Source organism: Rhinolophus hipposideros, assembly GCF_964194185.1.
Source record: "Rhinolophus hipposideros genome assembly, chromosome: 9".
In the NCBI taxonomy this organism is placed as follows: Eukaryota; Metazoa; Chordata; class Mammalia; order Chiroptera; family Rhinolophidae; genus Rhinolophus; species Rhinolophus hipposideros.
In genome coordinates this window covers 23383423-23410734 of record NC_138055.1, presented here as the reverse complement: position 1 = coordinate 23410734, position 27312 = coordinate 23383423, and the positions used below count along the sequence as shown (strand labels likewise).

Here is a 27312-nt window from a genome sequence, read left to right as displayed (position 1 = left end):
TAAGATAATATCGTTTATATAAATCAAACATGCATGCAAAATAATCTCATATTTTATAAGAATATACTCAGATATACTTTCAACAGAATAAGGTTGTATTAGTTACCTATTGCTGCATAAAAAAATCACCCCAGATGTAGCAACTTGAAACAACAAGCATTCATAATGTCATGCATTTTCTAAGGGTTAGGATCCGGGAGCAGCTTGGCTCAGCTTGGCTCAGGTTCTCCCATGAGGTTGCCGCCAAGCTGTCGGCCAGGTGCTGTCATCTGGGGCCTTGACTGGGGCTGGGGCATCCATTCCCAGCTCATTCCCATGGCTGTGGGCAGGAGGCTTCAGATCCTCACCACGTGGGCCTCTCCATACAGCGGCTCGTGGCGTGGCTCCCCCAGAGTGAGTAATCAAAGAGAGAACACCGAGATGGAAGCTGCAACCTGTCATAGCATAATCTTAAGTGACATAAGTATGTGACTGTTGCTGTGTACTACTGGTCACACAGACCAACCTTGGTGCAATGTAGGAGAAGATTACACAAGGGTGTCAATACCGGGATGTTGGCATCACTGGGGCCGTTTAGGAGAATAGGTACCAGGAAAATAAATTGCCCATGAGAGGGGAGGGGATTGGGATTGGAGGTTAGGAATAAAAGAAAATTTAAAAAAATTGTCGAGTATGCAAAACCTTATGCTGGATTCTGGGGATATAATAGTGAGTAAGAGCAGTCATGGCTTCTGCCCTCTTGGATCTTATAGTTCAGTCACACACACACACACACACACACACACACACACACACACACGCACGTTAACCAAATAAAAACTCAAATACATGTAAAGTTATAAGTGTGGTAAGTTCTAAGAAGAGAGTATGTGGCCTATGAAAGCTTGAAATGAGGTGGGGACAAAGAAGGCTGTGTGTGTGTGTGTGTGTGTGTGTGTGTGCGTGTGTGTGTGTAAGTCTACCGTGTTTCCCCGAAAATAAGACCTAGCTGGACAATCAGCTCTAATGTGTCTTTTGGAGAAAAAAATAATATAAGACCCAATCTTATTTTACTATAATATAAAACGGGGTATAATCTAATCTAATCTTATCTAATACGAGGTCTTATATTAATTTTTGCTCCAAAAGATGCACTAGAGCTGATTGTCCAGTTAGGTCTTATTTTTGGGGAAACATGGTATGTATTGGGCAGAAGTGACATTAGATCAGAGAACACGTTGTGTGCAAAAGCCCTGCGATTGAAGGGAGTAATGCACCTTCCAGATTAAGCGAAGGAGGCCTTGGGGTTGGCAGGGGAGAAGTAGTCAGGGCCAGATCACATGGAGCCTGGGAGGCCATGGTAGGGAAGTATCCTGAGACCTACTGAGGGGGAGCTGTTGAAGGATTCCAAGCAGAGATGTGACAATCAGATTTAAGTTTGGGAAAGATACTTGGACTGCCAAGAGTGTGTTTTGGAGAGAAGCAAGAATAGGTGCAGGGACATCGGTTAGAAACCTTTTGCATTGTCTAGGTGAGAGGTGGTGGTGGCTTGTGGCAGTGGAGATAGAGAAGTGGATATGAATGCCAGAGATATTTAGGAGACAAAGTCCAAGCGCTTGGAGATGGATCAGATGGAGGGGGTGAGGAGAAGGCAGTGTCAGGGCTGATCCCTGGGTTTCTGGTTGTGACACTAGAGGGAGGGTGGCATTATGCCATGACTCAGGGCCCTGGAAGGTGGGCTTGGTGGGGGCTCATGAGTTCAGTTTTGGACATACTGAGTTTGAAGTGTCTTTGAGATACCAAACGTGGCTTTGAATACATGGATTTGGGATTTGAATACGTGCGGTTCAGGGGAGAGAGCTGAGCTGCTGATGAGAATTTGTGAGTCGTCTCTGTAATGGAAGTGGGGGTGTAGATGACACAGAGCGTAAGAAGCAGGGACGCTAGGATGGATCCAGCAGAAGGGTGAGAACAGTGAGGCTAACGAGGCACAACCAGAAAATAGGAAAACCAGGGGAGATTTTTTCTTTTTCTAGAAGAATGGAGTAGACAACAATGATGAATAATGTTGAAGAGGATCAAGTACGAAAAGCACTGAGAATAGTTCCACTGGGTTTAGTGACATGGTGGTCATTGGTGGCCTTAGCAGGCTGTGTTTCAGATGAGTTATGGGACTGGAAGCCCAGCGAGTGAGTGGGAGGCGAGGAAATGGAGACGGCAAGTATAGCTGCTCTTGCAAAGCTGGGCTATGGTTTTCCTCTGCAGCTACTGTGAGAATGGCTTCATGCACTGCACCACGAGTGGCCCCCCTGGAAGCCTGTTGCCGCACGCTGTCCTTGGTAGTCCTTTGTCTCACCGCAGTGAGTATTGTCCCCCTGGAAGGGCTCTTCACCTCCCTCTGCCCAGACTTCTCATGTGAGGAGTGGGGCTGCTGTCTGACATGCATGTCCATTTAGACACGTGTAAGGATTGCCACCATTTCTGTGTTTGTATGAGTGACTTTCAGGCCTAGACATGCCTTTGCATGTGAAAATCCAAATTATTGAGGCAGGAAGAATTTTGTTTTGTGATGCTGGAAAGACTGAATTATCTGCAAGATGGATTCAGTGAGACCTCTAGTTTGCCCATGGTGACCTTAACCCCGTGAGCAGATGTCAGTGAGTTGTTCGCCTTGATTGTGGTGAAAACCACCCTCCTTTAATGGACGCCTTTTTCCTAAGGACTTGCTGTCAAGGGCAACGCTTTAGAAAGCGTCTCAGAGAGATTTGAAAGATAGTTAGTTTGGACCTGTTGCTCTCAGTTTGAAGGTCTTAATAGTTGCTGCTGTTTAAGGACAAGGTCCAGAAGGGAGAGGGATGACCTGGCACTGATGGGAACACATTTACATTTATGGACCAGGAGGGTCTTATTGGCTTTCAGAAGGATCATCCTTGCTTAGAAAGGACTCTCCCAGTAGGAGGGAGAGAAATACCTGTAGGTAGATAAATGGGCCATTTTCAACGTCCAGCCTTACCTCTTCTCTCTGCCTCTCTCTCTCCTCAAGACGCCCTTTCTCTAAGTAACCCAGCTCTGTGCCAGGTGTTTGTCTTCCAGCTCGCCCTGGGTGAGAAGTCTGGTTCTCCCACATGACTGATTGGGAAGCATCTCTCAGCCTGGAACTGAGGCAAGATCCCAAGCCTGTGGGTGGCTCACAAGTTGAAATCAAAACTTATGACTTGCCCTATTCGGTTCGGGCTGCTCTGACAAAATACCACAGACTGAGTGGCTTATAAACAACAGAAATTTATTGCTCACGTTTCCATAGGCTGGAAGTCTGGGACCAGAGTCCAGCATGGTTGTGTGAGGGCCCGCTTCCTGGTTCCTAGCTGATGCTTTCTACTGTGTCCTCCCATGGCGGAAGGGACTAGGGGGCTTCCTTCCATGTGGTCTCTTATATGAGGGCTCTTATCTCATTCACAAGGGCTGTACCCTCATGACCTAATCACCTCCCAAATGCCTCACCTTCTAATGCCATCACATTTAGGGGTTAGGATTTCAACATATGGATTTTGGGGAGAACACAAACATTCAACGCATAGCCAACGTCAAGGCCACTAAATCCTGCCTTTTTCTTTTTTGTGCTATCTCTCACTGTAGCATCTTTTCTACACCCCCACCCTTCTCTGTTGCCTTCTTCCTCTTGGGTCTTTAATGCTTCCTCTTGCTCAGTCTTCTCGTGTAGTCGCTGGAAGGTGTCTTTTTCAAAGTAAGGAAATTACTAGGATTTTGTGCAATTTGGAAAAGCCATCTGACCTTTTAGGGTTTCAGTTTCCTAAACAAAAGTTTCCATGTAAAAATAAGGCTGGATATTCTGGCTTTCTTGTCCACAGGAGATGGTAAGTACTATATATAGTAAGATATAAATGCTATGAAGTGCATCATGGTTTTCAAAAGAAACGTGCTGTGTTAATTATCTCCTGTCATCATTCAATCAGCCACTGATACCTACTAATTGTCAGGAAATGTGACATATCATGAACAAAATATAATAGACAAGAACCCCTGTCTTCACGGAGTGAAGGGGTTCTATATTCTAGTGAGAGGGGTTGAGGTGGGGGTAGGGTGGGAAATAAACAAATAAGTAAAATATATAGTATATCAGACAGAGATATCAGGCAGTGATCAGACAGAGAATGACAAAACAGGGAGGGCAGGTGGGAGTGTCAAGAGATGGAGTGTTACAAATATAAATAGAGTGGCTGAAATGACATGTGAGAAGAAAAAGATTTAAATCTTTAAAGATTTTGTGACTAAAGCCACAGGGGTGGCTTATACTAAAGATTTTGTGACTAAATTAGTGGTAATTATTTTAGGAATGTTCTCTTCAGGCCCACAGAGGTTCCCTTTTAGCACCCAAACCCAGGTCCTTTAAAGCCTGAGTCTAGACATTTCTGCAATGCGTCCTGATTCAATGCAACTTGCTATAGAAGGATCAAGGGGGCTGTGGAGTGCGGCCGCCAGAGGGATGCTGGGATTGGGAGAGGCGCCTTCAGCACGGGCAAACGTCAGAAGCTCAGTTGAGTAGATGAGGCTGCCATCCCAGGCCCACACGGGGAACCTGGCTCAGGGCTAGACCCGGCTGGAGATGGGGCAGCACCTCATCCCAGAAAGTAGGCAGCTTTGTGTCTCTGCAATTGAGTGACACACCTAGGGCCCCAAAGGACAGTGTAGAAGGTAGATCCACCTCCTCCATCACTGATACTGATGGCCTCTTTGATTTTTCTGTCTCCAAGGCAAAAGGAGCTTGTCCTGCCGGCCTCCCATGGTCAAGTTTGTGTGTCCTGCTGACAACCCGCGGGCTGAAGGGCTGGAGTGTGCCAAAACCTGCCAGAACTACGACCTGGAGTGTATGAGCATGGGCTGCGTCTCCGGCTGCCTCTGCCCCCCGGGCATGGTGAGCCACCCACTGCTGCCCCGGGTCGGCAGCCTTCCATTCTCCTGCAGGCAGAGAGAAGGGGCAACAGAGTTAAACTGGATGCTGACAGGGCAGGAGTGGTGATGGGGGCAGGAGTCGGGGAGATTGTGGCTCAGTTAGCTGCCAGATTTGGGGGAGGAGATGGCAGGAAAGTGTCTGGGTTGATCCTGGTGAGATCAGACAAAATACAAGAACTTAGCACAAACAAGTGCCATAAGAAACAAAGCAAGAATTTCCGGAAAATACTTACAAGTAAAAACAGGCATTTCCACTAGAGTTTTCTCAAGGGCTTTGTTCCATTGCATGAAGAGTAGAGGCTATACACACATGTTTGCATATGATTTGCATATACTGTACATGTATAACTTTCTATTTCAAGAGAAGACATTGGTGTCCGTGCCATGCCATCAGCAAGCCATGGGTCCAACACATTCCTTCCTCACAGAGCTTTGATTTCCCCATCTGTAAAGTGAATTGTGAGGTCTTGGCTGGCTTTTAACATTCCATGATTCTGGGGCTGGGGCTGTAAACATGCAGTTTGTGACCAGCAGCTCCTTGGAGGCCAGGCATGGTCCAAGGAGGCCACCTGGCTCCTATCTGCCTCCTGGTGGTGGCAAAGTTGTGAGCATACCCAAGCCTCCTTACTCCCTTCCAAGTTTCATCTTAGGCCATTTTATATTAAATATATTATACATATATTATTCTTGTCATCCTGAAGGATGAGTCTTCTGGATTTTTCTCTTTGAAATGCATCCTGTCTTGCTTTCCCTGACTCCAATTCTCCAGACCCAAAGTGAGTTGTGAGGGGCAGGCGTTGTAGAGGCCAAAATGGGAGGGGACAGGATGGTTCTCATATGGCTACAAAGGGCATAAATGATGCCCAGACCTTAGCTGGAAGGGTGGTGTCCTGGGCTATAGGAGCTGCCACTGTTCTGTGGAGGGTGCTTGGATCTCCCCATTGAGTGTGTGCTGGGAAGATGGTCTGTCTCTTTCCCTCTGACCCTTTCTCCTCTAAGACAGAGAGACTAGCTGTTACTTATTCTCCCCTGGGTGTTCCCCTCTGTCTTAGCCTCTCAGGATTCTGGAACTATCTTTTCTAATGTGGAGCTAGAGATTGGCCAGGGAACATCCCTCAACTGGAAGGTCTTGTTTGGTGCCTTGGCAGAAGGTGGCTATCCAAGAAGGCATATAAGGAGGGAGAAGCTCAGACTTGGGCAGGGCAAGAAATAGGAGAGGGGAGGGCAAGCTTCCATGTTGCTCTTTTTACTCCAAGAGTCCCTTATTTTGACTGTCCCTTCGTCGTACCGGGAGGTGAAATTCTCTGGCAAGAAAAGGGGCAACCCTCAGGAGATCATGTCAGCATCAGACGCTCTTTTCAGTGAACTTTTATTTGTATGAAGGAAACAGTACAGATAGTCTTAAATATTAATAACTACAATAACTGCATTATTGTCCCAAATCCCCTGGAGAGCAAGACCTCTAGTACAGGATGTAGACGCACTGTGAGCAGCTCTTTGGCATTCCTGAAGCCTCTGGCATGCCTTCTGAGCACAGACTTCCGATATCTGTCATATAATGAGGTGTCTCTCACCTCAACTTGAAAGCGCCTAGCGTGAGAGATTGGGTTATTTTCACAACAGCTTCAATTCGATGCCGACTAACGTGCAAATTGTTGAGGCCAGATTCGGCAGAGCAGAAGTCCGGGTGATTTATTAAGTGCACAGTGTGTTGGCGGCTGCACAGGACACGTGTTCTTGGCCACAGCGCCAAGAAAAAGGAGCTGGAAACACCCTGTTTGGGCCCATCTGATGGCGCAGACGTCCTCCCCAGGGGTGTTTCTCTATTTGGCCTGACATCCCCTGTGGAAGGTGGTGAGTTTGTCGCATGTTATCAAGGGTTTTGGGGAAGAGGTCAGTGATTCTGCATTCTGAGAACTTGAAGAGGGAAGTAGTTCTTTCCTTGGGGGGGCAGATCTACTGAAAGCAGAAAGAGCGCCCCGGGTAGGAACCGGAGTCAGAGCGCTAAGCTCTCGGTCCAGGCTTCACCACTTCCTGGCTCCTCGCTCTTGTACAATCACTCACGCTTTCTCGGAGCCTCAGTTACCTCATCTGTAACATGGACACATAATTGCTGCCTTCGTCATTGGCTGTGGGCCTGAAGGACTAGGTGAAAGCACTTTGAAAACCAGAAAGTGCTGTAGAATCACAGGAATAGCTTTAATTGTTGTTTTTATAAATACAAGGCTCACTCTCAGAGGCTGTGGCGATCACCTCCTTCCGTCCCCAGGGGACACCCGGGAAGTGCCCATTTTCTTAAATTTCCGATCTTTTGTGGACCAATGCTTTTCATAAATACAATAGAAATGAGCAGAAAAATGAAACAAAAAAGCAATTCCATACAAAATATGACCCCCTCTAATTTTTATTAGACACAACAGACACGATCTACTACTCAATCAAATTGCCATATGCTTTTCTAAACACCGTCTCTCCACTTCTGTGCTTACGTAATCACAGACCGACACAGGTCCTTGGACCACACTGAGCAGGGCTGCTCTCGCTGGAAGGCTGCCTTTTCTCTTTCAAGGCATCTCTCAATGTAAGGCCAGCAGCATCTTTTTGGAAATGTTGGGGGCAGGGAGAGAGACCCCCTCTTGCTGTTTGTTCCAGGACTGGCACCTGCTTAGAGCAGAGGTTTTTCTGGCCCACTCCACAAATTGTAGATTTCATCTGCTCCTGCCACTGGTGCAAAGATCTCCTTGCAGGGAACAAGAGGGTGGGTACTTTTGATAAGTGGTCAACACCCTGATAAATGATTGGTGGGGAAGCAGCATGGAAAAGGCATTGAATTGGAGTCCCGAAATTCTAGGTTTGAATCCTGGCTTCTGACATATACTGAACTGAGTGGCAAGTCACTTAAAACCTTTGTGTCTGGTTTTTCTCTGTAAAATTGAGTTAGGAGGGTTGTTGAGAGGCCTGCATATGACAGTGGCGAGCACATGGAAGCTGCTTAGTAAGTGGTAGTTTAATGATTGTTATAGGAAGTTCATGGAGGAAAACCATGAATCATATTATGAGTAGAAATGCTATAGGAAATTAGCAGACACTGGGAGCAAGTTTTTGAGACCTCAGTGTCCACATTCTGAGACCCACTAGAACAATAAAATGGAGGCGGGTGTGTGTGTGTGGTTTGCGTGAGAAAATTTCCCGTCTTTTGCTTTAGTTCAAAGACACTTGAGTGAACTAACTTGCCTTTAAGTTAGAATATTACTTGATTCCACCACGAGGTGGCAGCGAAGCACAACTCACTGCCATTGCCCTCTCCGGGAACATCATCAAGGGGCTCCTCCAGGAGGAACCCCAAAGACCCACAATTTCAACTTCTTCTGTCACACAGAAGGAGACTGAGGAAAGAACAGAAACAGAACCATCCAAGGCTACACAGCGATATGGTAGAAATTCTGTTCTCCTGACTCCTAGACCAGATCCTTCACCCTGTTTGCCTCCCTCTGGGAGGGAGGGCCATGAGTGCTCTGGGGAAAATGTAGTTCCACTGTCCGGGAGATGCTCAATTACTTTCTGAAATCTAGAGGTTAAATTTCCAAACTGGTACCCAGTTCTGCTGGTACGAGGAAATCTCTGTAAGTGGGAAGTATGTTAATTTCCCTGGTTCTTATATGTTCAGTTTTCTCAATGGCCCAATATGAAGACTGGAAAGACTTTGGCATTGCTTTTCGAAAGCTAGAGTTTGGGCTCAGGGGCCCATCCAGTGTGGGCTTCCCATGTGGGCACTGTAAATCCTATGAGATGCCATTTTAAAAGGTCCAAGAAAGCCCTCCTGCCTCAAAAATATCTCTTACATTTCCTACCTTTTGTCACCTAATCAGGCTTGCTGAAATACAATAAGCATAAATTCATTTTGGTTAACAAGCAAGAGCTTTAAAAATGCTTACAACCTTATAAATCCTCATGGGAAGTCATTCACACCTTAGTGTGAGTTATTTCATCAGATTTTTTTTTTTCTTCCTAGCAAACATCTACTTGAAATCAGCTGCACTTAGCTGGAAGTATTGATGGGGTGGGAAAATGAACAAAGGACAGTTGGAAGGCAAAAGATTTTGGAGAATGGGTCAGTATGATGTTCATGTATGGGAAGGGGGAGATGTGGCTTTTTCAGAGAAGAGTAACAAAACCAATGTTTTTCTACTTCACATGTTTTCTTGGGACTGACCAAGACCTGGTACCATGTTCTTCTCAGTGTGAACCATTCTTACTCAAGATGTCATGGGTTGATGAATAATAGTGGCAACTATTTCTGCCTGTTTCTTCTGAAGTCTTTGAAGCACATTCATCAACTTTATCTTACTGTGTTTCCCTGAAAATAAGACCTAGCCAGACCATCAGCTCTAATGTGTCTTTTGGAGCAAAAATTAATATAAGACCCAGTATTATATTATGTTGTGTTATATTATATTATACCTGGTCTTATATTAAAATAAGACCGGTTCTTACATTAATTTTTGCTCCAAAAGACGCATTAGAGCCGATGGTCCGGCTAGGTCTTATTTTCAGGGAAACATAGTACTATGCTCCTGGTGTCCCAAAAGGACAAACACTAGGCAAAGATGGTTCTTTTCATTTTAAACATGAAGTTTAAGTGACTTGCTACAAAATTCCCATAGGGACTGCTACGCGTGTTAGGCCAGTTCTTATCTAGAGCCCATTCATTAGCCCCTCCCCCATTGTGTTTCTATCTTTCTATCTTCATGAATTTCTTTAATGCTTCAGGACTCTTCAGGTTGTTTTTGGCTGGGCTGGTGTTATTTGATTTTTTTCTCTGAAGACAGGAGACTCCTGCTGAGGTGTGGCTTTGAAATATCTCCTTTCCTTTTAAGGTTATGCTTTTCTTCTCTCCGGTTTTGACTTATGGATCTATTCCCATGCCTCTGTTCTCTTTATAACTGTCTTTGTTCAATATCAAAGTCCTACTTTTTAGTGAAAGTAGAGTTGACATACAATGTTATATTAATTAAATGTTATATTAATTTCAAGTGTACAACCTAGTTATTCACCTTTTATATATCTTGAAGTGATTACCGTAAGTCTAGTACCCATCTGATGCTGTACAAAGTTATTAAAATATTATTGACTATCTTCCCTGCACTATATGTTACCACCCCGTGAGTTATTTATCTTATAACTGGACGTCCGTACCTCTTATTCCCCCCACCCCCCTTTTTTTTCCCCTACCACCTTCCCCTCTGGCAACCATTAGTTTGTTCTTTGTATCTATGAGTCTGTTTCTGTTTTGTTTATTCATTTGTTTTGTTTTTTAGATTCCACATATAAGTGAAATCATACAGTCCTATTTTAATGTTGTAATCCTCCAATTAGTAATCTTCTTTTACTAAAATACGTCCGGGCAGAGAGGAGCCATATGGTTGTCAGTGACAGCACAGAAGGAGGTGGCAGCATAATCTCACGGCCAAGCTGGGATTTGTGTTTTATGTCCACTGGATGCGGGCTGGGCTGCCTGGAACTCAGCCCTGGGCCAGGGGAGGGGCTCCCTGGGCCATGGTGTGCGAGACTCTTGTCAATGGGTGGAGTATCTGGAGTGAGGTAAAAACATGCAGCAAGCAGACTAAGAGATCTGAGAGCCCTCCACCCAGCCTACTGAAGGTGACAGGGAATGTGCTCTGCGGAGGGGAGATGAGGTGAGGCGAGGCGAGCAGGGCTCTGTGTCTTGGAATGCACCCCTATACATCCTGCATCATTCTGTCTCTCGTAATGTTTCCAATAACGAGGCTTCTTGTCTGGTCTCCATTAACTATAGGAGTGAATGTTGGGGAGCTTGTCAAGATTCCTCAGCAGAGGCGTTATTGTTATTCTTAGGGTAGCCAATGGTGGCAGTCCTTGGCCTTAAGTCCGAGCTAAAAAAGCTTGGGTGGAATGTGGGAAGGAACCCTAATTGTGACAGCCTTTGAAGACTTTGTTAGAGAGATGTTTTCCACGCCCTCCCTGCTCCTACCACGCTGCCATCTTCTCTACTAGGCACCTAAGCTTAGTATCTTCCAAGAACAGTGGTCCTAGGAGATAAGAGCTACCTGGAATGTGACGGTTCTGCCTCTTCCTTGCTCTCTGCTTGCCCATCATGTCCCTTCACTTAGGCTCTGAGAACTCAGGAAAACAACCAAGGTTGAGTGAAGGTGGGGTGAAGTAGTGGAGGTTATTCTTCCTAACCCCCTTTAAAACACACGCGCGCGCACGCGCACACACACACACACACACACACACACACTTTTAGCCTCTGATCCTTGACGCAAATGGCCTTTGTTCAGCCCAAACCCACCTGTTCCCAGGTCTTTTTCTAGTTCCAAGCCCTGGGAACTCAGGCTTCCTGAGGTGTGACTGGGTCACATGAATCCTGAACCTCCCAGACCAGGAGCTTCTCACCCTTCAGGTTTCTCTGGAACCAAAGTGCCATGGTTCCTTCACCTGAGGGTGACCCAGGGATCTTTTAGTTCACCCAAATATAGGCCACAGAGGGCAATTGTTCAGGGCCGCCTCCTGTGGTTAAGACAGAAGCACATCTACACCTTGGGGTCAGATGGGTTTGACCAGCTCTTCTGGGGCCAGTAGGCCTTAGCTTTTTTTCCCTGACCCCAATAGACCTGAGGAGTACAACATGCTCATATAGTAACTTCTTTGTGGGGGGGGAGGGCAGGGAAATAGAGCATACCCCCATGGAGGGTATGTCAGAATCTCAGGGGACTGGGTGAGGACAGCAAATATGGGGCTTGAACAAGACCCCAAACTCTGGTTTTGGTCCATCCCTGCCTATGGCCAGTATCCAACTTTCATCTCCAGAGTATGAAGTGCATTAACAATTAATTCGTGCATTTTATTAAATATATTGCCCATTTTCTTCAATTATAAACATAGTAGATGTTCACTGAAGAACATTTGAAAAAAAAATTAAGAAACCCAAACAGAAAATAAAGTTCCCCTACCCCAGCCCACTATCTGGAAGCAACTTCTACATTTCCTTCAAGTCTTTTTTTGAAATGTATGTACATATTTTTTTTCATAATTGGGACAATAGTATATATAGTTCCCCCTCCCCCCGTTTTAAAAATTAACAACAAAGTATTTACCATATCTTTTGAGAATCTTTCAAAGGGTCAGTTTAATAGGTCCATAGGACACCATCACCTGGGGAGTCTTTAGTGGATGTAATCATTTTTCTATTGTTTAACACTTACTTGATTGCTTCCATATTTTTTTTGCAATGACGAATAATTCCATATCAACCTTTGTCTTTAACTTTATTTCTTTTGGAGAAATTCTCTGCTAGGAATTACTGGGGCTAAGGATACGTGAATCTCAAAGTCTTCTGACACATATTACCAAAGAGCCTTCACCGAGGTTCCAGGTCACCTTCTCCCAGCAGGATATGAGGGTAGACGGTGATCAGAGTGTCGTTAGCTATGTTGGGAGGACCCGTGTAGAAGGGAGCCTGTGTCTGCCAAGCCCCCGCCTGGGCATGGGTTCCCTGGCCTGACCTCTGACCGAGCTGCCTTCCCAGCAGGGCTCTAGCTCACTCACTGTGACGCTCAAGACTTGTGGATTGCTTTCCCTTAGGTCCGGCATGAAAACAGATGTGTGGCCCTGGAAAGATGTCCTTGCTCCCATCAGGGCAAAGATTATGCCCCAGGAGAGACTGTGAAGATTGACTGCAACACTTGGTGAGGCTTTGGGAGAGGCTTTCCTGGGGACTGAGCCGTTGTGGGTGGAGCGAATGGAGGTGGGGATGCAGGTCAAGGTGGGGGCAGATACGGCCAATGACCTCTGGCACTTACCGCCAGCACCCTGAGGGAATGTGATTAGTCTTTCCTTTTCTCTGTGCCTCTGTTTCTCTATCTGAAATGGGGAGAATCTTTATCCTTGCCTGTGCTCTCCCTGCATGGACACTCTCCTAGAGGTTAGTGTTTCTGTTCAGGGAGATGGGGCATGGAGAAGATAAGGGCCTTACCTTATATCTGTCATTGCATATGTGACCAAACTGCCAAAGGGCATAGGGTTTGGAGGGTCCTTCCAGCCTTATACTGCCCCCTAAGCATATTGAAAGTGTGCTTATAATGGCACAGTTTGAAAAGAGGTCTTGTGAGGGTGGCTGTTTTTTCTTCTCCCTTCTCCTTGGCCATTCTTCACATCCCTTCCTCTGCTTATTCACCTAGACTTTGACTTTGTGGCTGTGCCTAGCTCAGAGAAAGGACCATGTGGACAGAGGCAGAGGTGCTTAGCTGTCTATTGGGCCTGAGGTCTGAGCTAACCGCCTTGGACACACAGTGGGCTTCCTGATGTTAGCTCTAGTTGTAGGGCAGTGGGATGGGGCATTGTGGCAGTTGGCAAATCTCTGTAGACTAAACCATATAGTTATGTATACATAAAACCTCTCCTGGCAGAAGTTCATGGTTGACCCCTATTTTCCCATCTCAGAACTTGATTGCCATTCTGTCTTGTGTTCCCCATTAGCTTCAGATGGCTTCCAACCTCATTGTCTCTGTTTTGTGGAGACCCTGGGGCTATTCTCAGTCAACTTCTAGGGAGGCTGAGCTTTAGGAAACCCATGGCAGGTGGCCTGCAGAGGATCTGGGCCTCTTCTCCTGGCTGCCTGGATCACCTTAGACAACCTGTTCCCTTCTTCGCCTCAGTTTCCCTCTTGTGATGGAGAGCAGCTTGGCTTCCCTCTTTCTTCCTGGGCCCTGTGTTTTAAAAATGTGTCAGTTCACAACGGCAAAGCCACCCTCACCCCTCTGTGAGGTCCACACTTCATAGGCTGCAGAGCTTCCCCTTCTTGGGGCTTCCTGGGTTGGGTGGCACCCAGAGCATTTTATGTTCCTTCATGGTCTCCTCGTTCCCCAATGCCCAGATGAGTCCCTCACACCCAAGGTACCTAACCGGCCATCCTTGCCATTACTGTTTTTAGTATCTGTCAAGACCGGAAGTGGAACTGCACAGACCACGTGTGTGATGCCACATGCTCCACGTTGGGCATGGCCCACTACCTCACCTTCGATGGACTCAAATATATGTTTCCTGGGGAGTGCCAGTACGTTCTGGTGCAGGTGAGTGTGAGGGAGAGGGGGAGGGTGCTGTTTGTCCCTAGGAGGGGGTGGGAGGTGCTGACTGCAGTCTGGGGTTTCCAGGTCCGAGTCTGCTGTTCTGTCATGGAAACGACTTTGGGCTTGTTTCTACTTGAGTGATTGTCCTGCCCCTGAGAGAAGTGCCTGAAAGAGTCGGGGACTTGAACCTCACAGTCATTGCCCTTCCTTTCGTTTACCTGGACACTTACAAAAATAGGGTAGAAGCTCTTTTGTTGACTGGTATTGGTGTCGGGGCAAGGCTACCATTAACCAAAACTAACATCGAAATGGAATTAGATAAAGGCATCCCTTCCTTTCGGCAGACACAGCCTCAATCAGGGTGCACAGTGGGGAGGGGAGCCAGGGTTGGATTTCAGCCCCCACTTACCCTCCCTGCTAGCACCCCTGTGTAGTGAACAACCCACACAGCCTTGGGCAGTGGCCCTGGACGGGGGATGGTGGAAATGAGCCCTGGAGTTTGCGTCCCACCCTGTGATTCGATTGCATTCTCCATATTTTCATTTCTAACCTGGTGTAATTCAGAATGGGCGTGAGGGGGATGGGGGCACAGAAATGTCACATTGCCCAGCAGGATGAGAAAGAGCCCAGGAAATCCTAGCTGGTGAGTGAGGGCACTGGCTCTCCTGCCTCCCTCTCCCCACTGCATGGATTCCTGTCAATTACTCTTGCTGGTTGACAACAAAGTGAGTAAGCAAGGAGGTATGGGGGCTTTTCTCCTGAGGGATGAGACAGCTCAACTCTGTGAAACTTTAAACAATGTGGTCTCTCTGTCTCTGTTCCCAGGAGGAGAAGGGGTGGGGGCTTGGTGTGGTCTGCAGGGAGGACCAAAAACCTGTAGGAGCCTCAGACCCAGAGACTGGGCAGTGCCCTGAGAGTCAGGCAGTGAGGGTGGCTGAGCATGCATGCCTGCCCAGCATGCTGGCAGTGGGGCAGAACTAACAGTGCCCTGACCAGCCATGCGCAGAGCATGCCGGGAGTGAGCAGCAACACCAACCAGCTGAGCTTCTACCACCCACATCTGAAATGATGAGGTGCCAGTCTTCTGATCTGGGAAGAGGTGGCTGGAATAATATTTCTCTCTTGGCACCTCTTTTCCCCAGGATTACTGTGGCAGTAACCCTGGGACCTTCCGGATCCTGGTGGGGAATGAGGGGTGTGGCTACCCCTCAGTGAAATGCAAGAAGCGTGTCACCATCCTGGTGGAAGGAGGAGAGATTGAACTGTTTGACGGGGAGGTGAGTGCCAGCCTCATTCCCTCCATTCTCAGGTCCCTTTGCTCTTCCGTCAGCTTATGAAGAGCATTGTCAAGCATTCATTTAAAACTTGTGTGAATGGAATATTGTGCAGCCATGAAAGAGCACGGGGTGGAACTATGTCACCTGACCTCCTACCTTCTCATATTCTACGAGAAGAACAAGTTACAGAACATGACCCCGTTTTAGTAAAACAAGGTGCAGAGATATGCGTGGAGAAGGGTGTGCAACTCTATCTGCAAATGCACAGGAGGAATCAGTGCTTAGCTCTGGAGGGTGGAGTGGAGATCGGAGGGCAGGAGGACTTTGCCTTTTATACATATATATCAAATACATATATGTAAAATAAATTATACGAGTGTATACACACACACATACATAAATATGTATATTTTGGGAAGTGATGGTGTTTTGCGATTTTTCCTCTTTTATGTTTTTAGTTCTTTCCAGATAAATCTTTTTAAAAGAGCACAAAAGAGCAGTAAGCTGATTCAGGCCCTGTGTACTAGAGCTTCGATGTGGTTGTCAAAAGGGCACCTGGGAATATATGAGGAGATCTTGTTTAAGCTGCTGACCTCAAGGCTCACCCTGAGATTCTGACTCATAGGTCTGGGTGGGGCCCAGGAATCTGCATTTGAAGTGGCAGGTGGTCCCTCATCCACAGTTCTTGTTCCGCTGGTCTGACTGTATCTACCAGTAGAGAGACCCGGGGTCTGGGCTCACAGCTGTCCTGGTACCTTCATTTTGTTCCATGGCCTCAGCCCGCATCCCTGCCTTCTTGCAAGCGCCCATCATTGAGTTTGGGATGGGAAGGTGAATTCTCCATATGGAAGAAAACTGCTTACAAGTGTGACCTTCTGACGGGGTCAGCAGTGTCAGCTCCTTTTCTAAGGACAGCTTTACTTAGGGCAGATGACAGTGGTGATACTGAATAGGAGGTGTGCACAGGGGATTAGCTCTGCATGTGGTGTGTCTCTAAGGAGAGGACCTTTGCAAAGGGGTGACAGCATCTGCCTCAATTTTACGAATTAGATAGCCAAGCCACTGCAATGGGCTTGGAGAATTTAGTGCTGGCACGATTCAGCCAGCCAAGGTCTCGGGTCAGAATCCTACGAACTGAAATCTGGGATTCCTGCTGCTAACACTGAGCTCCTCAGCCTCTCTGCTTCTAGTGGGCTTGGAATCCTGATGACAGCGATGCCGGGATTGGGAGGTGGGGGGAGGAAAGGACAGGGTCCAGTGCTCCTTTTTTTTTTTTTAAAGGGATAGGTTTTTATTATTTTTTAAGATTTTTATTAAAATATAGCTAACACACAATATTATGTTAGTTTCAGGGGCACACCATAGTTATACAACATTTATACACCTAAAGAAGCGATCACCATGATAAGTCCAGCAGCCATTTGATACCATTCTAGGCTCTCATAATTATCATTGACTACATTCCCCATGCTGTATGTTACATCCCCATGACTTACTTGCTTTATACCTGAAAAGTTGGACTTCTTATTCCCCTTTACCTCCCCCGCTTTTTAATTTTTCAATTCTAGTCGACATTCAATATTATTTTATGTTAATTTCAGCTGTACGGCATAGTGGTTAGACATTTATATAATTGAAGAAGTGGTCCCCCTGCCTAGTCCCCGCCTGGCAGTATATATAGTTGTCACCATGTTATTGCTTATATTCCCTATGCTTTACTTTACATCCCCAAGGGATGAATTTTTAAACCGATTGCCTAGAGATGCTTAAAACGATTGCCGCAGTAGAAACCTATTTAGAGGGCCGCATATATTTAATGATCAAGTGCTAAAAAATTTTTTTTGTGAAGTGAGAGATGCTCTTCTGCCAGTGGGTTCTGTTGTATTTTTCATCTCGTAATTATGATTTTGCTGCCAATTATTGTCCCTCAGTCAGAGGATTCTTAGAGAGTGGTAGGCAAGACAGAAACAGAAATGTCCGGGCAGCTGCTGGCCCTGTAGGGACCAACTCTGACTGAATGGGGCTGGGGCTTCTAGAGAGCCATAGAGACAGGCACGCGTCTGGGGCAGGAGGACACTCGTGCCTGTCCTCCCCATCCCTGTCTTACGATTTGTCCTCCTTCAGGTGAATGTGAAGAGGCCCATGAAGGATGAAACTCACTTCGAGGTGGTGGAGTCTGGCCGTTACATCATTCTGCTGTTGAGCAAGGCACTCTCTGTGGTCTGGGACCACCACCTGGGCATCTCCGTGGTCCTGAAACAGACATATCAGGTCCGTGGCCTTCTTCCACTTCTTTCTCATCTTGTCTATGACTCCTCGTTGGGACCTTCTTCCGCTTCCTCAGTAGCAGGAAGTAGACACTGCCCCTCCCACCATTTCGTGAGAGGGTGGGTGGTCATCTCGTTGAGCCTCCCTCCCCATACAAATAAGACCAGGGACTCAAGGGTAGCCTTAGGCTCCGCTGTTTCCTGAGACTAGCTGCATATGGGAGGGACTGAGGGCCCCCCACTGCTGCAAACAGTTCCTTGACTGGCTTTGCTAGACATGCAGTTTATATCCTCAAAAGAAGGAAGGAAAGATCAGGCAATAACTTTTCTTAAGGTTTCTTAACCTACAGAGACCAACCCATCATGCACAATATTGTTAGAACACTGCAAAGTATTCTGGGTGAGCCACAGTCCAGTGTATTTTGAGAGCCATTTGTGAAACTGCTCATAACCTACTTTTGAGGAAGCTTACAGTATTTGTTTAGGTTTCAACAGTTTGCTGGGACTTCATTTTCTCTAACTGGCATGCATGTGACAAGTGCTCTGTCTACTCTGGTGGCTGTTTCATCTCAGCAGGAGAGAGCTCCACAGCGTCTGAGAGCACTGTTCATTTTCAGCTTGCACTGCAGTGAGGCTGCACTGTCCTTGCTTCTCCGTGGTAGCACATTCAGTTTCTCCAAAACATTAACTGTTTGCTCAGTTGTTTATTCAGTAAATCCTTACTAAGCTCCTATTATGTGTCAGTCACTGTCTTAGGCACTGTGGACACAGCAGGGAGAAAACTATCTCTATCTCTCTATCTACGTATCTCTATATCTATATCTGTATATCTATATCTGTCTATCCACATACACATATATGTACATATATGCATATATATGTACCTTAACCCTTGTATTAGATTTCCATTGCTGCTATAACAAAGTATCACACACTTAGTCCCTTAAAACAGCAGCACAAATTTATTATTCTCTGGTTCTGGGGGTCAGAAGTCTAAAATTGGCCAGCAGGGCTACGTTCCTTCTGGAAATGGTAAGGAAGAGTCCGTTTGTTTTTTCGCTTTTTCTAGCTTCTGGGGGCTGCCTGCATTCCTTGGCTCATGGCCCTATCCTCCAGCTTCAAAATCAATAACATATCTCTATCACGCTCTGCTTCCCTCTGTCGCACCACTGTTCTCACTCTGACCGACTCCTCCTGTGCCCCTTATAAGACCCTGTGGTTACTGGGCCCACCCAGATAATCCAGGACAATCTCTCCATCTCAACACCCTTAACCTAATTACACCCTAATCAGTTCCTTTTGCCACATATGATAACATAATCTTGGTTCTGGGGATTAGAACATGGATATCTTTGGGAGGGGGGGGTGTAGTTTTGCCTACCCCAACCCTGGTGGAGACCATATTCTAAAATAATGTAGACATTATTTTAGGTTGGTTGATCTGATGATACCTGCCTGAAAAGGTGACATATGAGCAGAGTCTTCAGGTAAGGCAGGGAGTGAGCCATGTACATATCCAGGTGAGGTCTTCAGGCAGATGGGCTGGCATGTGCAAAGGCACTAGGGTAGATGGTGTTTGGAGGGTTTGAGCAAGGAAGTCAGTGTGGTTGGAGAGAAAGGGCTTGGGGCAAATGGTAGTTAACAAGGGCAAGAAGGGGACAGGGGCCATACTGTGCGGGCTGTTAGGCCACATAAAGATCTTGGGCCGTTTGTCCAACTGTGAGAATATTCTTCTTACATGTTTCCCAGTAACGTATACCCATTGTACCAAACCAAATTCTCTATATGGAAACAAAATAGAATAAGTCACATCTCTTTGTCCCAAGACATGGCTCCAACTATGTTGTAAGAGCACAGCACTTTTTCTTTCCCAGGCCAAATATTTCCAGTTCTTCCCATAGTTCTTATGTTACGGTTTCCATTCATTTAGTAATTACTTCTTCAGGCCTTGTATACACTATGGTGGGTGAATACAGAGACTAATAAGATATTATATCAGGCTTGGTGGCATTTGGTGTCCATTAGAATCCTCACCAGCTTGTTTTGAACAGGCTGCAGTTCTCCAGGTAAGGGACTCACCTGTCCGTAGTAAAACAGGACAGAATGTTCTCTCCTCAGACCTTTCTGCTCTCATTGATGTAATGTTGAAGCAGCTCCTCTCTCTGCTCAGACCCTTACTGGGGAGGGTGATGGTTTCTACTGGAGATACCAGGGCCAAGGCTACCTAATTCCCACCTCTGCCCTTGGCTGACTGTGGGACACGGGCAGGTTGCCTCTCTTTGTGAATGACCTTTACTTCCTTAACTTTAAAATGGCATCAGTGAGGATGCCTGGGAAAAGGCCTTGTCAAGGATAAGGCTCTGCTAGTCACCCTGCTCTCCTTCTGGGTCTCCGTCCTCGCCCCCTCGGTCCTCTTCTTCCGCAGACGAGCCTGCCTTCTTCGCTGTCTGATCCCTCTTTTCCTTGAATCAGAATTTGCCTTGAGGTTTGCAATGCTCACGGCCTCGACTTATCCCTCAGGAGCAGGTATGTGGCCTCTGTGGGAATTTCGATGGCATCCAGAACAACGACTTCACCAGCAGCAACCTCCAAGTGGAGGAAGACCCTGTGGACTTTGGGAATTCCTGGAAAGTGAGCCCACAATGTGCCGACACCAGGAAAGTACGTCTGGGGTCTCCGTGTGGACCTTGGGTGGTAGGTGGCTGGGCTCGGGAAGAGGGTCTCTGGGATCCTCCTGGGTTGACCGTTTTGGTCCCTGTGGTCCCCAGGTGCCGCTGGACTCGTCTCCTGCCACCTGCCACAACAACATCATGAAGCAGGCGATGGTGGATTCCTCCTGTAGGATCCTCACCAGTGACGTCTTCCAGGACTGCAACAAGCTGGTAAGAGCCGTGGGGTAATAGGGGGCAGGAGAGTGCCAAGGGTTGGCCAGCGGCTTGGGCACTCAGAGCGCAAGCTTCGAATGGTGAATGCTGCCTTGGAAGGTTTGAAATGACCTGCACGGGTCACCTCTTTGCTCCCTTTCTTGGCTTCGGGCTGGGAAACAGACAGGGTAATTGACAGTTTATGAGGAAAGCAATGCCTGGTAAATCACTTTTCTTCTACACAAAGTATAGTTCTTCTGGGTACCTGCCAATGCTTCTCTTCTCTCCCCAGTCGTGGGGTTTGTTCCCCATGTGTTATCTTGTCTCCAACACTAGAGTCAGGGGTTTCATTTTCCAGTTAACCCACTATGTCTCCGGAGCTGAGCACCCCATCCTCTGCCCTCATAAATCCTTTTAGCCCCTAGGTCTTGTCTCACAGAAACCCTCTTCTGGTCTTAACTCCAGGCATTTTGAGCCCTCATTTTATGGCTTGTTTTTGTGTCTTTATCTCAAATGGTGGTTAGGAATTCCCCAAACGAGGTTAAATGCAACTTTCTCTCTGTCTCTGTATGAATGTATATACACACATGTATTTGGATGTATACGTAGGTATATGTGACTACATATGTACACAAACACACATGCACACACACACACACACACACACACATGCATGTACACTGCTCAGTAGCACCACCAACACGGGTATGACTGGTTGAATACCTGTACTTCAGCTCTCTTTCTTTCCACCCAGTGATTTTTAGTCTCTAAGGACTCCAAAGGATACTCAGGAGTCTCTGGTTGGGTGGAAGAGTGAAGGCAGGGAGAGGAGTCATGGGAATCAGCATTGTTGGAAGGTCTTAGAAACAACGACTCATTTAATACCTGAATTCATTCCTATCACAACTTCCCTGGTTAAAAAGGCTGGTGTGTGTAGTAGCGTGTTTGGGGGAAAGGGAAGGTGGGAAGGGGTTACTGTGACTGAACGTGGATGGTGGATGGGCTACCTCTTCATGTAGATTCGGAGTCCAGGAGTCCATAGGCTGTCCTACTGTCCAGCATACCAGCTCATAGCACCCCAGTGCGGAAGCTTGAGTGGGTCCTGATGTATTTACTCTTTCTCTTTGCTGAATGGAGGCAAGGAAAGAGAGTGACCGGCATGTGCGTGCATTTGTATTTATGGAAAAACACCCCAACACCCCTGAGGTTGGGAGTGGGTTATGGGAATGGATGGATGGGTGACTGAGCAGAGCAGGTAAGTGGATAGATGTATAGAAAGGAATGTTCTTTTGAAAAATTCTTAGGCACATCTACTGTATGAAAGATTGGCAAAAGTGCTTTATTCAAAGTTTCTTGCTGGAATACAGATTAGAAGCTAGGAATTCTGCCTTCTTTCCCATTCCCTCTTTGGCAACAATGAGCTACACTTCTCCTTCTGTCCCTGAGCCCCCTTTTCCCTTCCATGAGCCCCAGAACATTCCCATCCAGACCAAGAGCCAGAGTGCCTAATCTGGTCCCAGGCCTCGGCCACCCTGATGCTCCCTTGCAGGTGAACCCCGAGCCATTCCTGGACATTTGCATCTACGACACCTGCTCTTGTGAGTCCACTGGGGACTGTGCCTGCTTCTGTGACACCATTGCTGCCTACGCCCATGTGTGTGCCCAGCACGGCAAGGTGGTGACCTGGAGGACAGCCACACTGTGCCGTGAGTCCTGATAGCTCGCATGATCTCAGACACCCCCTCCCAACCCTCATGTATCTAGACTTTAAGACCTTTAACTGGGGTGCAAGAGGACATTTTCATGGGAGAGAAGGCAGAGCTATAGTGTGGGGGTGGATGGCAGAGGGCTGAAGGGAGGTAAGACGTTGATGTGAGTGAGGAGGGACAGGGGACAGGGGACAGGGATGGAGGACATGAATATGTAGAGACCCTTCTGCAGAAATTCTGGAAGAGGGAGAACAGGGAAAGGTGATGACGAGAAGAAGGAAGTCACTATGTATCTTTAATTGGACTCTAGCATGTTTGCTGATACAAGTGATCAGTTCATATATTTATGTAGAGTCTTCCTTCCTTGACTATAAGCAGCTGACTCTTTTTATATGGAAATCAGATTCAGAACCACTCGGTTCCTGGTATAGATGCTTTAAAAGTCTGGAAGTGTCTAATATTGGCGACTCCTGTAGTTCTTTAGTTCCTCAATATAGTCACCACCTCCTCCAATGCCATCACCACCACTGGTCTCAACGCCCTCTGTTTGGGGCCTTGGGTGCAGTCCTGGCTGCTCAGATTGTACAGGAATGCCTGTGTTTTAGTGATGACCCTCATTTCTTCCGTCTGCACAGCCCAGAGCTGCGAGGAGAGGAATCTCAGGGAGAACGGGTATGAGTGCGAGTGGCGATATAACAGCTGTGCTCCAGCCTGTCCTGTCACATGCCAGCACCCTGAGCCGCTGGCATGCCCTGTGCAGTGTGTGGAGGGCTGCCATGCACACTGCCCTCCAGGTAAGCCACCTGCCCCTGGGTGGGGACAGGCTGGAGGGATGGGCCAAGTTTTCAGGAAAGGTGATTCCTTGTCCTACTTTATCTCAGCCTTGCCGAGTGGTGTCCCATCCCCAGCCCTACAACTCTGGCTTCAGTTTCCAGGTGTCCTTTCATCAAAGCCAGGCCAGCTATGATTTTTGCCAAGTTGAGCTCCTGCACAATGCTTCTGTATGCCTATTTATGGATTCATTGTCTAAAATAGCACTTCACTTGCTGATGGAACTCTCGCAATGATGGGAAAGTTCTACTGAAATGTGGCTCGTGTGTCTGAGGAACAGAATTTTCAGTTTTATTTAGTATTAATTTAAATTTAAATCTAACTAGCCACATGTGGTTCCTGGCTACTGTACTGGCCTGCACAGATCTAGAATTATCAAATGTATCCTGTGGTGGAGTGGAAAGACCCTTGCAGATTGCTTGCTCTGAGGCTTGGGGGCAGTGTGGTAGAGTGACCGAATCCCCCTGCCAATTTTATGGAGGGAGAAATCATGGCTTAGAGAGGGAAGATTGCTCCCTAAGTGATAAGGTGACTCTTGGGAAGGCAGGCAGAGCTGGCTTCTGGGACAGGCCCCTTTAGTGAAAGGTGAGTCTTCCTGGTGGGAAAGGTGAGTCTTCACTTCTAAGGAGAGGTTTGTTGTGCAGGGAAAATCCTGGATGAGCTTTTGCAGACCTGCATCAATCCCGAAGACTGCCCCGTGTGTGAGGTGGCTGGCCAGCGCTTAGCCCCTGGAAAGAAAATCACCTTGAGCCCCAGTGACCCTAAGCACTGCCAGACTTGGTAAAACCTGGTTTTTGAAGTGTGTCTTACTATCTTCTTTGGGGGCCTGCTCAGAGGTGTAGATTTGGGAAGAACTTCTTTGCTATGTGCATCGAGAGGTAGAATGTTTTTGTTTAGTTTGCTTCTCTTTCTCTAAGGACAGACTAGATTGCTTCCCAAGAAAATATCTCTTACCAGGGTTAGGCTTTTTAACTTCTTATCGCTGCAGGAAGGGTAAGGTCTTTTATTGTCCCTGGTGGTCACATTGAGTCTAGGACAGGTATCTGTGAAAGTCAGGTTTCTTTTTCACTGGAGGTGGGGATGTAGGGGAGGAAAGAGAGGCAGACCCCTGACTCCTCAGTGCAGCATAGACACCTTGGGGCCATAGCCCAGGTCTCAGGTCAGGGCTTTTATAATTGGGAGGGAAGATATTCATCAGCGAATGAACCCTGGGTTCTCACCTAATTGCCTCTGGGAACTGGCTTTTGGGGAGTAAGAAGGAGTTTTAGAGCGACAGCTGAGCTTTCTGAAGTCCTGCTCCTAAGTAGGGAACATGTATTCAGAGGCTGATATATTCCACACCACTCCTTATGGGAACTTAAACTTGAGAACTTAAATTCACTGTGCATGGGGCTGTGGCCACAGCTGCCAGAGTCAGATCCTGCCGCCGCCATCTGTACAAACAAGAGTGAACACTGCCCGGGGTGAGTTTTCTAGCAAACACAGGAAACTAGAAAGTATGTCACTCATGCACTGTTAACCAAGGATTGAAGCAATAAATCATGTGAACCACGAGGAAGTAGGAATGAACTTCCCAGTAAGACCCTGCGTGTCTACTCTCCCTAAGCTGAAACGGAGACTGCAAGGAATAAAGAATGGGGTGAGCATAAGCTGGTTTGGGGTTCAGGGCGTGAGAGCGTAGAGCCATCTCTCTACCTCCCTCTGCTAGCACAGAGGGAGGGGCAGCTACCAGGGTACATAACACAGCTTCAAACAGGTGTGGATAATAGTTCCAAAGTACCCTGGAAAATCGCCTGGGAAGCAAGCCCCAGGGGACACTTCCCAGGGCTAAGGGCACTGCTGCCCTCTTAGCTTTCCTGGGGGTGCTGAAGGCAAGTTGCTTCAAAGACCAAGAGTTCACAGAGGAGAAGGTCCTAGCCTGGATTTCACTTGTGGTACCTTGCCACTTTCCAAGATATTGGTAAAAGGGAGAAGTGACTGGAAATTTGGACTGGTAGTGTAGGAATTTGTATGGGGTGCAAATTCTCTGCTACAGATTCATGGTATGTGTTGGGGGTGGGCACAGGGCCTAGCCAGTCCCTGGCATGTTAGGCGCTCCCCAAATGTCCATTGGAGGAAAGAATGAATGAGCCACTGTCTTTTCTCCTCTAACATCTTGGAGACCCCAATATACTACTCCCAAGTGCTTTATTCTGTTAGATACAACTGGGAGTTTGAATCCTTATTCATTTTTCCAAAATGTTTTTAGTCCAGTTTTTCCTTTCTTCCTTAAGGCCCAACATATTAAACACGATACAAAGCTCATACAGTTTAAATTCTGTTATTCTAAATATTGTAAAGCATTTATCTTCAACAGAACATTTACAAGCCCTGGTCAGTGTTAACACTTTAGAGCAATATTTGTCTTTGGAGATATGCACTTGGCAGAAAGTTTGGATTATAATTAAATATTTATACTGCTAGCGATATAGGTTGAAAAAAAATCAACCTGAACAGCTGGTGGATGACATAGAAGCAAGAAAGATTCTTTCTCAAGTCCTATTGGGTTAAAGCTTTGGCTTCTAGAATCAAGGAAAGCCTTTGCTGTGTGTGTGTGTGTGTGTGTGTGTGTGTGTGTGTGTGTGTGTGTAGCAGTACTATTTGGGGAACTATGTTAACATGGTGTCTTGCTTGGGTGGAGAGTGATCTGTGGGAGCTTGGTGCAGCTGGGCCAGGCAGGCAGGTCTATGGGAGTACGTATAATGGTTCTGAGCAGGCCTGAGAAGGGATCTGAGCATCTTCCCAAACCATTTCCATGTCTCTCCCTCTGTTGTAGTCACTGCGATGGTGTTAACCTCACCTGTGAAGCCTGCGGGGAACCGGGAGGCCTAGAGGTGCCCCCCACAGAAGGTCCGGTGAGCCCCACCACCCAGTATGTGGAGGACATTCCGGAGCCGCCCTTGCATGACTTCTACTGCAGCAAGCTACTGGACCTGGTCTTCCTGCTGGATGGCTCCTCCAAGCTGTCCGAGGCCGAGTTCGAAGTGCTGAAGGTCTTTGTGGTGGACATGATGGAGCGCCTGCACATCTCCCAGAAGCGCATCCGCGTGTCCGTGGTGGAGTACCACGACGGCTCCCATGCCTACATCGACCTCAGGGACCGGAAGCGGCCCTCCGAGCTGCGGCGCATTGCCAGCCAGGTGAAGTACGCGGGCAGCGCGGTGGCCTCCACCAGTGAGGTCCTCAAGTACACGCTCTTCCAAATCTTCAGCAAGGTCGACCGCCCCGAGGCCTCCCGCATCGCCCTGCTCCTGACGGCCAGCCAGGAGCCTCCAAAGTTGGCCCGGAACTTGGTCCGCTATGTCCAGGGCCTGAAGAAGAAGAAGGTCATTGTGGTCCCGGTGGGCATTGGGCCCCACATTAACCTCAGGCAGATCCGTCTCATCGAGAAGCAGGCCCCCGAGAACAAGGCCTTTGTGCTCAGCGGCGTGGATGAGCTGGAGCAACGAAGGGATGAGATTATCAGCTACCTCTGTGACCTTGCCCCTGAAGCTCCTGCCCCCACTCAGTTGTCCCCTGTGGCACAAGTCACTGTGGGTCCGGAGCACTTGGGGGTTTCGACCCTGGGACCCAAGAGGAACTCCATGGTTCTGGACGTGGTGTTTGTTCTGGAAGGGTCGGACGCCATTGGTGAGGCCAACTTCAACAGGAGCAAGGAGTTCATAGAAGAGGTGATCCAGAGGATGGATGTGGGCCAGGACAGCATCCACGTTACGGTGCTGCAGTATGCCTACGTGCTGACTGTGGAGTCCTCCTTCCTCCAGGCACAGTCCAAGGCGGATGTCCTGCAGCGGGTCCGGGAGATCCGCTACCGGGGCGGTAATGGGACCAACACGGGACTGGCCCTGCAGTACCTGTCCGAGCACAGCTTCTTGGCCAGCCAGGGGGACCGGGAGCAGGCGCCCAACCTGGTCTACATGGTCACAGCGAACCCTGCCTCTGATGAGATCCAGCGCATGCCTGGAGACATCCAGGTGGTGCCAATTGGAGTGGGCCCTCGAGCTGACGTGCAGGAGCTGCAGAGGATCGGCTGGCCCAATGCCCCTATCCTCATCCAGGACTTTGAGGCGCTGCCCCGAGAAGCTCCTGATCTGGTGCTGCAGAGTTGCTGCTCTGGACAGGGGCTGCAGATCCCCACTCTGGGCCCTGCCCCAGGTATGCGGGGCCCTTGCACGGGTGCCAGGCTGGGGGTGACCTTGGTGGATATGAGACTCTTGGGTTCTAATCCTGGCTCCCCTGCTCAGTGCCTTTGGTTACATCGTACCTTC

General features: G+C 47.7%; 1 protein-coding gene across 1 annotated transcript in view; it reads left to right on the top strand.

The window, feature by feature from the left end:
* The window catches only part of VWF (von Willebrand factor), a 138954-nt gene that overhangs the window by 63421 nt on the left and 48221 nt on the right, over nucleotides 1-27312 (top strand). Inside the window, 12 exon segments of the mRNA XM_081059627.1 lie at nucleotides 2245-2339; nucleotides 4752-4912; nucleotides 12574-12677; nucleotides 13922-14060; nucleotides 15200-15334; nucleotides 17459-17605; nucleotides 20122-20262; nucleotides 20370-20483; nucleotides 22015-22171; nucleotides 22810-22968; nucleotides 23650-23785; nucleotides 25821-27199. Coding sequence (XP_080915753.1) covers nucleotides 2245-2339; nucleotides 4752-4912; nucleotides 12574-12677; nucleotides 13922-14060; nucleotides 15200-15334; nucleotides 17459-17605; nucleotides 20122-20262; nucleotides 20370-20483; nucleotides 22015-22171; nucleotides 22810-22968; nucleotides 23650-23785; nucleotides 25821-27199 — 2867 coding nt within the window.